A 13,230-nucleotide genomic window follows, 5' to 3' on the forward strand; every position below is an offset into this window, starting at 1 on the left:
TAAAAATTACATTATGTGAAAGTAGTGAACATAATAGCAACGTGACATAATGTGACGTAATAGCAACAAAATTAAGTCAAACACAAAGTAGTCATTATGCAGCAGAATGGCACCTGTCAGTGTTATGTAGTCATATTACTAAATGAAAATCATGCTGTGTTGATAAAGACTTGAAACTATTAGGCCTAATGGTGTCAATTTCTGTTAAATGCTTTATTTATTTTTTGTACATTTTTGATACACAATTAATAATAAAAAATGTTTTTATTATTGTTATAGCACCTTTAAAAACAGCATTTAGTGCTTTGACAGACAAAGTCACGCAAGAGCAGAAGGCAAATGGTAATAACTAGCTAACAGCTAAAGGCTGAATAGTGAGGCCAAACTAGAGCAAGACGAAATCAGGGTAAAATAAATACAAGAAGACAAAAGATGCAAATCATATCGGACTGGAGGCAAATAAACAAGTAATATTCATCAGGGGAAAAAACTAAATTAAAAAAACATATAAATCCGGACTCACTAACGCAAAAACACAAATAAATGGGTAGAAGCAATATAGACAATAAAACAATGAAAAAGATTTTTAAAAGGGAGACAACATCGGATAAAAGCCAGTCTATCAAGAGCTTTTGTCACATTTTTTTAAATCACTTCTTAATAAATCAGTGAAGTCCTAAATGAAAAAGAAACCACTGAACAATAGCCTTTAGATGTCTTCATGATATTCAGTGGTGGAATGTAAAGTACATTTACTCAAGTACTGTACTTAAGTATGGTTTTGAGCTACTTGTACTTTACTTGAGTATTTCCATTTAATGTAATTTTATACTTCTAATCCACTACATCTTGAGGCAGCTTTAGTTTCTTTTCAGGTTGAGATTTAACATGAAAAACATGCTACATTTAAAATGATAAGATTTTTTTAAATTAAACCTCCAAACAGTATATTAAATAGTTAAAATGAGCACTAGCTTGAGAAATTAACAAGTTGCTTATATACATGCATCAATACAAATAATCTTAGAATATATATAACAGTCTGAGTGGGTCCATTCTGCATAATTAGTACTTTTGCTTTAGTACAATTGTACAATACAATCAAGTACAATTGATGCTGATACTTTTGTACTTTTACTTAAGTAGGTTTTGAATGCAGGGCTTTTACTTACTTACAGTAATTTCACAGTGTGGTATTAGTACTTTTACTGAAGTAAGGGACCTGAGTACTTTTTACACCACTGATGATATTAGAAGAGACACCTTACCAGTGGTTGAAGAAGTATTCAGATTTCTTACCTAAGTTAAAGCACTAATACCACACTGTGAAATTGCTCCACTACAAGTAAAAGTCCTGCATTAAAACCTTACTTCAGTAAAAGTGCAAAAGTATCAACATCAAAATGTAAAAGTTATGCAGAATGGACCCACTCAGATTGTTTTATATGTTCTAAATATATTATAAGATCATTTGTGTTGATGCATTTAAATAAGCAGCATTTTACTGTTGTCTAGATAGGGCTAATTTAACTGCTTAATATACTTTTATGTGGTTTAATTTATAAATGTGCAATCATATTAAAGTTATGGTATTTTTGCATGTTGAACCTCAAAAGCAAAGCTGGCAGCTAAATGTAGTGGAGAAAAAATTACAATATTATCCCCCTAAAATAAAGTTACATAGGCTACATGGAAATACTCAAAGTACCTCAAAAGTGTACTTAAGTACAGTACTTGAGTAAATGTAACTACTTAGTTACTTTCCACCACTGCTCCTAACCCATATTGTTTGTTTGTTTGTTTTGCATTACTTTTTATATATTGTTGTGAATTTGTTTTTCCAAGTAAAAAAAAAAAAAAGGCTTAAAGCATTTCCGCATTGGCTTCACTTTTTCAGACTTGGTGGTGGCGGCAGGATTCAGCAAACTCACCTTGAAACTCAGGATGGATCCTTCAGAGCAGGTAAGACGAGACACGCTGTCTTTGCCGCTTCACTTTAACTAAAAGCATACAATAGTTTACTGAGCGTCTTATTCCACCGTCCATGGCGCAAAGTACTATCATATTACATATTTTAGAGCGGGTTGAAATAATCTATCTACTGATGTGCTTCAGTTTTTATGCCCAAGTCCACGCGGACCAATAGCGTCACAGTTCAGAGGTCGCAGCGAAGCGGAAGTTGTTGGCTGCTTCTGCTACTGCAGCAAGTGCAGGTGTTTAGCTTTTAGCAGGCTAACACACTTCTAAACGTGTTTTAGTTGTTTGTCGTTGGGAAGGGGAAAGATGAAAACGCTGGGAATGTGCGGAGGAAGAAGCCGACACGTCCAGGGGAATGATTTTCACCGGCATCTCCTCTGAAGAAAAGGATAAGCTAACGTGAAGAAACCCGGAAGTGTTGCTGAAGGTAACAAGCTTGCTGCTGTAGCTTGTCTGTTTGGCTGAGACATCAAAGGCAGGGATGGAATAAATTGTTATTGGAAATGGTTTAATATGGTGACAGTGATTGTCATGATCGCCACTTATCTTCGAATGTTTAATATATGCTAGTTAGTGAAATGACAGCTTCGTTAGCATCCGGCTGTTTAATGTAGCCTAGCTGACATTTCTGGCTACTATAGTTTTTCTAGACGCATGCTACATGTATTACATTTTTGTGATGGATGTTAAGCTGAATGTCATGCAGCGGTTTGGGATCTTGGACTAATAAGGGCTGTGATTAGTAAAGTAAAGAACAGAGAAGAACAACAGTCATGTTTTACAATGAAAAACGTGTTATGAATGCTTTACATTTCGTCAGCCTGTTAAAATAATCGCCTAACAATTTTTTTCAAGTTTTGCAGAAAACACAAAAAACTTCACCAAAAGTGTAACATATTACATTTATTGATCATTTCACTCAAAAAGGATGTAACAAAGGATGGCTATTGGCATAGTAATAACACTGTGTAAATGATGTAACTTGAAGAAATAAATGACTTTTGAACATGCCTTTGTGACTTAAGCAATATATGGTAACACTTTATTTTGAAAGTGTCTACATAAGAGTCACACAAGCCTGTCAGAAACATTACATGACAAGTATCATGAGCATTAATGTTACTTCAAAGTGTCATTAATGTTCATGACACATCCCATGTCATGTTTATGACACGCTCATGTCACTCTTATGTAGACACCTTAGAGTAAAGTGTTACCAATATTAGTGTCAACAATAAAACACTGATAAACTAAACTGATAACTAAACAATCTCCCTCTAGCTCTTCTTTGCTGGGTTCTTATCTGATGCCAATGAATGTGGCAAATTGTCAAAAGGGGTAAAATCACATGATCTGATCAACTGAGAATGTAGGTGATTTTACCATAGGTGGCCGGCGTCATGAGGAGATGATTTAGGCAAAAAAAACAATTTTGACAAAAAATTACTTTTTATTATTTTAACAGTGTGACGATGTATTACATTTTAATAAAACCTCCTGCAAATATACAATATGGTGGATGTTAAGCTGAATGCGATGCAGCGGTTTCGGATCTTGGACTAATAACTAATAAGGGCTGTGATTAGTAAAGTTAAGAACAGAGAAGAACAACAGTCATGTTTTACAATGAAACACATGTTATGAATGCTTTACATTTCTGAAAGGCTTTTGAGAAAAGCATGACAATTAATGAGTCTACTAACTGTTATGATGCAGCAGCAGTCTGAGCATGAATGCAAGTGGTCTGTGCATGCTTCTCCAAAGTGTTTTTGCAAATGTTTACAGAAACTGACTAGAAGGATTGTTGAATGTTTGCCTCCTTGCATAACCTAATCAAAAACAAGCATTCAGGTAATACAGGAAGTATCTTCATCTGGTTATCTATTTTTGGAATGTTTGCCTTGGTGCAACAGGTTGAACAGGTCTTAGGCTGCATTCACACCAAATCAGGCATATCAGGGTGCAGTGAAAAGTTGAAACTTTTTTTTTTTAGAAATACTACCCAACGTCACATGCTGGTGTCACATGACAATTTTAAGGTTTAACCGCTTTGTTTTATCAGTTATTATCAGGGTTTCCTCAAGTTAGTTACTTTCTTGCATTTAAAATTCTGCCTATCTTGCTAATTAACAAGAATGCTGGAATGCCTGTTTGAGATTTTCTTCTACAACAGCCGGGAGCTGAAGACAAACACTTTGCAGATTTTCAATTTTTTTTTTAGGAAAAACTATAAACTCAAATGTGCTCAACATTTGATGTATAATTTATCTCTTTATGTTCCACAGCTCCTAGAAGCCACGGACACAATGAGTGCTAAATATGGCCTGGTGAGCTACAACAGCTCACGGAAGCACATTTCAATCTCCATGCCGTCGTCCACGGAGGTGATGTCGCCACACATAAAGTCTGTGGAGGAGCTGAGGGTCCTGGGAATCAACCTGAGCAGCTTCAGTCCCGCCACGCAGTTCTTGATCTGTGTGGCTGGAGTCTTTGTCTTTTACCTCATTTATGGATACCTGCAGGTAACACGGAACGAAAGACACAAACTGAGAGATGCACACAAACACATACATTGTTGTTGCATTTTATGGAAGCATAGTGCTGTTGAGAAAACATAAAAAAAAGTTTGTATTTCTTATGATGGGCTTTAGAATGCAATCATTATCTGCTTTGTGATTCTGTATTCATCCCTCCATCCAGGAGTTGATATTTTCTGTGGAAGGATTCAAGCCTTTTGGTTGGTACCTCACTCTGGTCCAGTTTGGCTTCTACTCCATGTTTGGTCTTGTGGAGCTTCAGCTCACACAGGACAAACGCAGAAGGTAATTAATGTCCTGCTCCTGGATCAGAGACCTTACCCACTAGAATTCCTATTGAATATGGTATTTCATTAACACGACCCTTTACCCCTTTACTTTATGTTCTTGGGAAAAGAAATAGTGATGATTTTACTTGAATCATCTGAAGCAACACATCCATTTCTGTCCATTTCTCAACTGCTTTATATTCCCCTGTCTTCCAGGATACCAGGGAAGACTTATATGATGATAGCATTTCTAACAGTGGGCACTATGGGCCTGTCCAATACCTCTCTGGGCTACTTGAACTACCCAACACAGGTTATCTTCAAGTGCTGTAAACTCATCCCAGTCATGATCGGAGGAGTGTTTATACAAGGTGAGCTGAGTCAACAAGGTCTCTTTGCTGCATGTCTCTCCCTTCCATTCTCTCTGTCACTATCAAATAAAGCATGAAAATGCCCCCAAAAAATTATCTTTTAAAAATTGTGCTGCTCTGTAGTGCTGAAAAGTGTGATTTACACTTGACACCTCAATTATGGGGTTTCATGTTGTCTGTTATACAGTCATGGAAAAAAATATTAGACCACCCTTTTTCTTCAATTTCTTGTTCATTGTAATGCCTGGTACAACTAAAGGTACATTTGTTTTGACAAATATAATTATAACAACAAAAATTGCTCATAAGAGCTGATATCTAGCCATTTAGCCAGATATCAGCTCTTAAATTAAACTCTTATGGGCTATTTTTGTTGTTATAATTATATTTGTCCAAACAAATGTACCTTCAGTTGTACCAGGCAGTAAAATGAACAATAAAGTGAAGAAAACAAGGGTGGTCTAATAATTTTTTCCATGACTGTATTCGTTGTTTAAACAAGGCTTGTCAATCGGAGATCTAACTCTCAATTGGGTGCGTGGAATAGCAAAAACCTGAATCAACGTAAACTTTATGGACAAGATGCCTGGTGATTTAAACACTTAATAAAGCAGGGTCATGGTAAAAATCATTGTTTCTCCTACACTGTTCAGAGCTGACTGCCGGAGCTGCCGCTAGTGTTTGGTTGGCTATTCTTTCTCATTATTTAAGATCTAGAATTCCTGGAGGTTTTTACTAGGAGCTGAATTATCCGCAGAGGTCTCCTACTACAAAACAAACGGATTGGGAAGTTAAAACCAGTAAAAACACTAAATAAAGCAGCTAGCAGTAAAGATCAATGTTTTGCAGACACAGTACGACTCAGAGAGGCTGTGAGACGACTGCTGCTAATTGACAGGTGACAAAATGAAAGCAGCATTACCTTGGTAACCGAGAAATTACAGATTTTCTGTGTTTGAATGTTGTTAGAAACATTTGAGATGATGTAATTACACAGTGTATCAAAATAAAATGCATAGGCATTTATTGTAATTAGGAAAAGAATCATATTCTATATTAAAAAAGTTTTCACCATAGTCATTGGTCAGGCGAGGTAAATGTTGAAGGTAGATTTTACACCTCATTTCAGTCATCTCATATGTTTCTTTAAAGGGATGACCATCTTTCAACACTAGGCACCTCCTTTTTATCTATGTCTGTTGTTTTCGGTTGTCAGAGCCTTGGTCGGCTTTACTGGTTCTCTCCGTCCTTTCATCCTCACATCGGTCTACTCAAGGTTCCGTGTCCTCAACGTCAGACAGGTTTTGTGTATTTTTTTTCCTTCTTGCGTCTCTCTCTGGATGGATAGATGTGAGGACCAGGGTCCCTCAAGGGGTCGAGTGGAAAACAGAATTTATTCACTTAGAATGCAAAGAGGAAAGAAAGTGGGAGAGAGGGATGGATGAAGGAGGGGCGTGGGGTTGCATCTGATGTGAAGCCCTTCAAAGACGAGTCAGGGAATCAAAGCGGACCACGGTCGACCTGATGCTGCGTCCCCTTGTCAACCTCAAGGCATCTATCCGTCAGACTGTTGTGGAAGACTCCTTCATCCTGTTGTTTTTTCCCCAACTTTAGCTTTTTCACAAAGCTTTTTTTTCTTTCAGAAACCTCAAATTGTCAAGAATACCCATTGTAAAACTTTTAGTTAATTTTTTTTAACCTAAGTCCAATGTCAACTTCTTTTATTTAAAAAGGTGCGTCATCTTTTAAAGATTTCTTTGCGAGCCGTGCTCGAGGGGGAGCACTCTGCTCGTGCAATGGCTCAGTTTGGTGTTTGTGATGTTGTAAAAGCTTTTGGAAGTTTCACCAATTAATCTCTGAAACTTATTCCACGTTGTCCCTCTTGAGGTTAGTCAAAATGTTATTTAGGAGATTTACGAAGTTACGGTTATGCCAAAGATGTTTCACTGTGTTTGTGTCTCAGGTAAACGCTATAATCTGGCTGATGTGTCTGCTGCTGTCTGCATGAGTCTGGGACTCATCTGGTTTACGCTAGCAGACAGCAAAGTGGCTCCCAACTTCAACGTCACAGGTAATTTTTCTTTTTGTTTAAATAAAAAACTAAAAGTGCACACCCACTCTGTACACCTTCAGCATGTGTCTGGATGTTTGTGTTCTCAGTTTTGTGTGTTATGTGTGTGTGACATGCAGGTGTTCTCCTCATCTCCTTGGCGCTGTGCGCAGACGCTGCCATCGGAAACGTGCAGGAGAAAGCCATGAAACTCCATAATGGCTCCAACTCTGAAATGGTAATCTGTTTATCTTTAAAAAAGTATATCTACATACATATAAATAATAAGTATTTGTAACTACTGTATATCTGTTAAAGAAAACTTCATGTTTAGGCTCTGAGAGTTGTGATAGTTATTATTGTGTGGGTGAAGTCACTGACTGGTCACATGGGGCTGTGCTGACAGGTGCTGTACTCGTACTCCATCGGTTTTATCTACATACTGACCGGCCTGCTCTGTGTGGGAGGGCTGGGACCAGCAGTGGCATTCTGCTCAGAGGTCAGTATTCCTTAACTTGTTGGGTTTATTTTTTTTTAATTACAGTAATTATCATAGCCAGACACTGTAAAAACAGAAATTTTCATTTACGTTTTCAATGCTCCGTGAAGGAATCATCATCAGTAACATAAAAATAACCAAACTTAATTCTACAATAAAATATTATCATTTACAAATTTGCTAAAATATTAATGGTTTGCACTCACCAGATCCTGTAAAAAAACCTTACATTCTGCACTCCTCAGTGCATCTTGAAAGCTATGAATGCTGAAAATACAGTCATGGGACAAAAAATTAAGTGAAACTTGGATTGAACTGCAGGCAGTTTACACAGAGCAGAGGGGAGAGGCAAGAGAGGTTGTCAGTAAAGGTTGCAAAAAATGAAATGGTATATGTATAGCATGTGGAGTTCACATTTTTTTTCCAATATTTGTAACACCTGTGGACACTTGGAAAAATGTTGTGTGTGTATATTATATATTATATAATTTTAATATAATATCATGATATTTATGAATATTATAAGTTTATCTTATAAGTTAATTTTTTTATTCAGAAAAGTGAAAAGTTTCTTTCTTTTCTTCCACCCACTCCCCTTTTATCTCATACATACAGATATAAGGTACATTTGTGTTATTGTGGAATAAGTTGGGTTTTTTGAGTTCTCACCATGATTGTCCATAGAAAATAAAAGTTGCATGTGCACTGAAATGTAACAAAGCAAAAACGCCCTGGAACTGCTTTGAGTTCAGAGTTTTACAGAGATTTTTATAGGCTGTATATAATCAGATGGATCAGGAGCATCAGTATGATACCATTTTTAGTAATGTTTTGATGTCAAATTCATTAAATCTTGTATTCACTGCTTCCTCCCAGCATCCTTTGAAGACATACGGTTATGCCTTCTTGTTCTCTCTTACGGGTTATTTTGGCATCTCCTTCGTGCTGGCCTTGATCAAACTCTTTGGTGCCCTGGTTGCTGTAACAGGTCAGTCTCTTTATTCTGCCATAATCTGACTAGTAATTGATTTGTAATTTTCTTTTAGACTGAGAATAGTACGATAATTCACAATCTATTTTTAAAAACACTGATAATAGAGTATAAATGTATCTTTGAACATGTCAGAATCTGTTGCACGTTTGTTTCTTACTTGTAATTAAGTAAAATCCACGAAAGTGTTTTTACTCCTTTGCAGTGACCACCGGGAGAAAGGCCATCTCTATTGTACTTTCCTTCATGTTCTTCGCAAAACCTTTCACTTTTCAGTAAGTACGGCCACCTTTTGACTTTGATGAGTTTTCTTCTAGTTTAGAGTAAGCCTACACTGGCCTCTCCTTTGACTAATAAAACTTGATTTGGCTCCCCTGCCCCTGGTTTTCATGTCCTCAGTCCATTTTCAGACCTCTACTACTCCACTGCTCTTTCTCCTTGTCCTTCACTCTTGCTCACCCTCCAACTCCTCTGTGCTGTCAAAGGGGTCTCGTTTTCTGCTCTACCTCTCCTGCTCTGTTTCTCTGTCATAACTTTCAACATACACATACACACACTAGATGCTAGAAACTTTTAGTACATCTTTCGCCAACTTCATTCTCCCTCAAGCTGCTGTGTGCCCTCCACCATTGCTGGACTCGCAGTCCGTTTCATGGCTGCATTTTACACTTTTTAAAACAAAAGATATTATTATCAGTATATTAATGGTATTATCTGCCTATCCACGACCATACTGTATATCAGGTTTTTACAGTAGCGCTAATTAGCATCTGACCTTCATAGTAGGGCTGGGCGATATGGCCTAAAGATAAAATCTCTTTTTTTGTTACCACCACCACCACACCTGATTTATCATCTTAATCTTTTTTTTCTTTCCGTAAAAACAGACAACAAAAGACAATAGAATTATTCAAACAGGTTTTGTATTTATTTAAACGATAGACAACTAAAAAACAAAAGCAAAGAAACAAAGATGACTTTAAGTATTAATTATTATTAAATTAGGGAAGCTCAGGGAAACGGTGGCAGTTTAATTTTTAAACATTCTCCTAAATAGGACTGGGCAATATAAAGAACATACACTATTACAATATTTTTGACTATACCTTTATATTAGTGTGGATTTGACTTTAATAAAATATTTACCAAATCAGATTTTTGGTAGTTATCAGTTATGTGCATATAATGTCTAAATGGGTAAAGGGAAGTAATTGAACAGCTGGTAAGTTTATAAATTGACACCATTTACGAATGTACAATATCCAGAATCCAAGACGATCCACTCACATATCACATGATGTTAATATAATATGAAATTATTGCCCAGCCCAAATCCTTACCCTAAGTGTGACTTAATTGATAAAATTGATCTAATCTCTCTCTCGCTTCATCAGGTACATCTGGGGCGGCCTTCTCGTGCTCTTCGGCATCTTCTTGAATGTTTACAGTAAAAACAAAGACAAAATGAAGCTTCCCTCCATCAAAGACCTCAGGAGCTGGCTGCTGACAGGAAAGAAAGTCCGATTCCTCTCACAAAACGTATAGGAGGCACCCACGGGCGTAGTGGAAGTCCTGCACTGGCAGACTGTTTGTTTTTTCAGATGTAGAGTCGGCCAACCTGTCTCTGGCTGCTGAAGCACGTGCCCGAGCTATGAGCCTCATCACCACCTACACTGAGCCAAGGATAGGTGACACACCATTAAACTAGGATGGGTGATGAGGCACTGTATCCCGTCTCTATCTACCAGTAAAGCACTGGTGTAGAACTGCCTGAAATCATTCAAACTCTCTGCAACAAACAGAAGGAAGTATAACTGTTTTTTACCAGGGGATCAATGCTAGTGGGCTCCGTCAAAGCGATGATTTAGAGCCTCACAGAAACATTCCCAACATGGAGGACAACACTGAAGACTTTTCTAAAGGGAAGCCAGCGCCTTAGCTAACCAAATCGCACAGTTTTGCACTGGAAATGACTTGTACACTTAAACCCTTGAGAGGTGGAAAAAACTGAAGGAGAGAGTGCAGATCGACATGTCTGAAATGAATGTTTACCACCCTAAAAGAAAAGAAAACATATTAATATAAAGGCAGATTTGCCTCCGCATGTGCCAGTAAGACAGACGTAAACTTTGTTTTACATAATCATTGTCTTCATGGAAGTGGCTTTTTTCATAGTTTGTTGGTAATTTATATCTGACTGACCCCAATTCATGAAAAAGTGGGAAATATCCTCCTCCTGTGTACATCAATGCATCAAAAATGTCTACTGCCATAATTTGCTAACCATGTGTTTGGTTGAAAGGGTACCACTCTTTTTACATTAAAGCAAACAGACGTTTCTCCTAAAGTCCAGTGTTTTGTGTGTTTCTGTGTGTGTGTCTCGTCAGCCAGCCCTTATTCTCTCCCCTTGCACCGCTTGAGAGATGAGTTGAAATGTTGCCAAACTGTGTGTATGTGTGTGTGTTTATCCATCCAGTGGCCCTGGGCATGTTTGATTAGGAGCCCTGAAAAAAAGATAGCACTGCTAGACAGAAAATAAACAGCAGTCTTCACTGTGCCGAGGCCGTCCTATTCATTTGGATCCATCCTGAGTATGTGTGTCGTTCACATGAATGCCAGTCGTCATTCGCTCTTAATGATGATGTGATGAAGCTCACACCTGGTTCTTCAGCAGTATGGTACAGTTTCCTCTGTTGGGCCATTCAAGAGCTGTTTCTACCGGTAATACTTTTACATTATGGTGTAACAGTAGGGGATTTCATCTTTTTCTTTTTTTTCTCTCATGCAGATGCCACCTTTATTGAAAGCCTGCTTGCAGTATGACTATCACTGCGCATCTGGTATTACTGGAAAAATGTAATCCAGAAAATCATTGCAAGAGGTCGGTGCTTGCCACTTTTTATCATTGTGTAAATGCACATATTCTACAAAAACACGTTTTTTTATTTTATTTTGGTCTAATAATCTAAGACGCATACAAGATATAAGATCAAACTTTAATTCTGGTTCCAGATTGCTCCAAAGCCTCCAAAACAATTACAAAAACAGTCACAATATAGAATAATATAAGAAAAGCCATGAAAAAAATAGGTAACAATAATATTATATTATATAAGTCCAAATGACATGGCATACCCACTAAAATCCATTGTAGCACTCTATTATAAGTTTTAATGTCTATAAAATATAACAAAATTCTTGCCTTGAGATAATTGAGTGGTAGATTGGTAGATCTCTTGCAGGTTTGCAATATGATTAGAGACATCGTCCTTCAACCTTGGACCCAGAACCCTCCCTGTCAAAGTGCCCTGAAGCAACAATTCAGCCCTGATGATCTGTCTGCTGACCATGTATTTTGACCTCTAAACAGAGATGTACAGGTTAGAAGATAATTTCCTTACAGAGGTAAATAAAGGGTTATTTAACCATGGGTGGATTATGAGACAATGGACACAGATATTTGAAATTCCACCATATTTTCTGCTTAGGAGCAAGACACGCATACTTTATGGTTCTTTATAGTTCTGCCTCGTCTTGATATTTGTTGTTTTTTGTCTGTTTGTAGACATTACACATATGTGTTTTTTTGTTTCTTTGTAATTGTTTTGCCCCTTTTTGTAGTTGTTTTGTGTCTCTGTGGTGATTTTGAGTCTCTTTGTAGTGTCTTTGTGTCTCTTTGCAGCTGTTTTGTCTCACTTTTATAGTTGTCAGTTTGCACTTATTCTTTATTTTTGTAGTAATTTTTCATCTGTGGTTGTCTTCATCTCTTTGCAGTTGTTTTGTGTCTTTTTGTGTTATTCTTTTTTTGTCTGTGTTTGTTTTGCCTCTTCATAGCCATTGTGGGTGTCTGTGTGTCTCTTTGTGGCAGTTTGGTATCCCTTTATTATTGTTTTGGTCTCTTTGTAGCCTTCTTCTGTCTCTTTGTAGTAATTTCATCTTTCTTAGTGGTCATTTTGAGTCTCTTACTGGTTGGTAGATGTCTGAGAGTGACGACCAGGGGAGGCTCTAACACGTTTGGCCTCTTCATCTGTGCCCTGTAGGCCCGTTCCATAATCAACCCGTGCATATTACACATGTCCAGTACTGACAATCATACATTATTAAATTGGTTGCATACCAAAAGCACAATCGTGGAGATATTTAAGTAGTCTAGGAATGAATTGGAAATGTTTGAGTTGTCTTTTGTCCTTGGTGATCGCTTTATGTGTGTGTATGTGTGTGAGTGTCACTGCACATAGCATGGTGTGAAATGAAAGAGACTTGCCAGCTCAGCAGGAGGCAGCTGAGTGTGGCTCTCTCTGTGATCCTAATAGAGGCCCAGATATTACAGTCTCACTTCCAGGCGGGAAACCTAACGCTGCGCCAATTAGTAATTTGGTATTTCATAAAATTTGGCAGCTTGTGTCTGATGACAAACTGACAGAGATCTTCTCTCCTCCAGGGAACCTTTGGCAGTACAGCAGTATACGCACACACACACACACATATACACTCAGAACTGCTAAGTTTTTATCCCTCCAAAGCAAAGTGGCGAGT

At 37.6% G+C, this 13,230-nt stretch overlaps 1 protein-coding gene across 2 annotated transcripts; it reads left to right on the forward strand.

Moving 5' to 3' along the window:
- Positions 1-1,897: 1,897 nt before the first annotated feature.
- slc35b3 (solute carrier family 35 member B3) lies at positions 1,898-11,041 on the forward strand. Of its 2 annotated transcripts, none has more exons than XM_059327326.1 (10): positions 1,898-1,962; positions 4,263-4,499; positions 4,678-4,799; positions 5,000-5,154; positions 7,118-7,225; positions 7,345-7,442; positions 7,611-7,703; positions 8,580-8,691; positions 8,900-8,969; positions 10,089-11,041. In XM_059327326.1, exons 1-10 carry the CDS (start codon positions 1,945-1,947, stop codon positions 10,237-10,239), a joined length of 1,164 nt encoding a protein of 387 aa, XP_059183309.1. In that variant the 5' UTR covers positions 1,898-1,944; the 3' UTR covers positions 10,240-11,041. The 2 variants fall into 2 exon arrangements, with proteins under 2 accessions (XP_059183309.1, XP_059183310.1); XM_059327327.1 differs by lacking the exon at positions 1,898-1,962 and adding an exon at positions 2,190-2,404.
- Positions 11,042-13,230: the final 2,189 nt, after the last annotated feature.

This window comes from Centropristis striata, chromosome 23 (assembly GCF_030273125.1).
Source record: "Centropristis striata isolate RG_2023a ecotype Rhode Island chromosome 23, C.striata_1.0, whole genome shotgun sequence".
NCBI classification, from domain to species: domain Eukaryota; kingdom Metazoa; phylum Chordata; class Actinopteri; order Perciformes; family Serranidae; genus Centropristis; species Centropristis striata.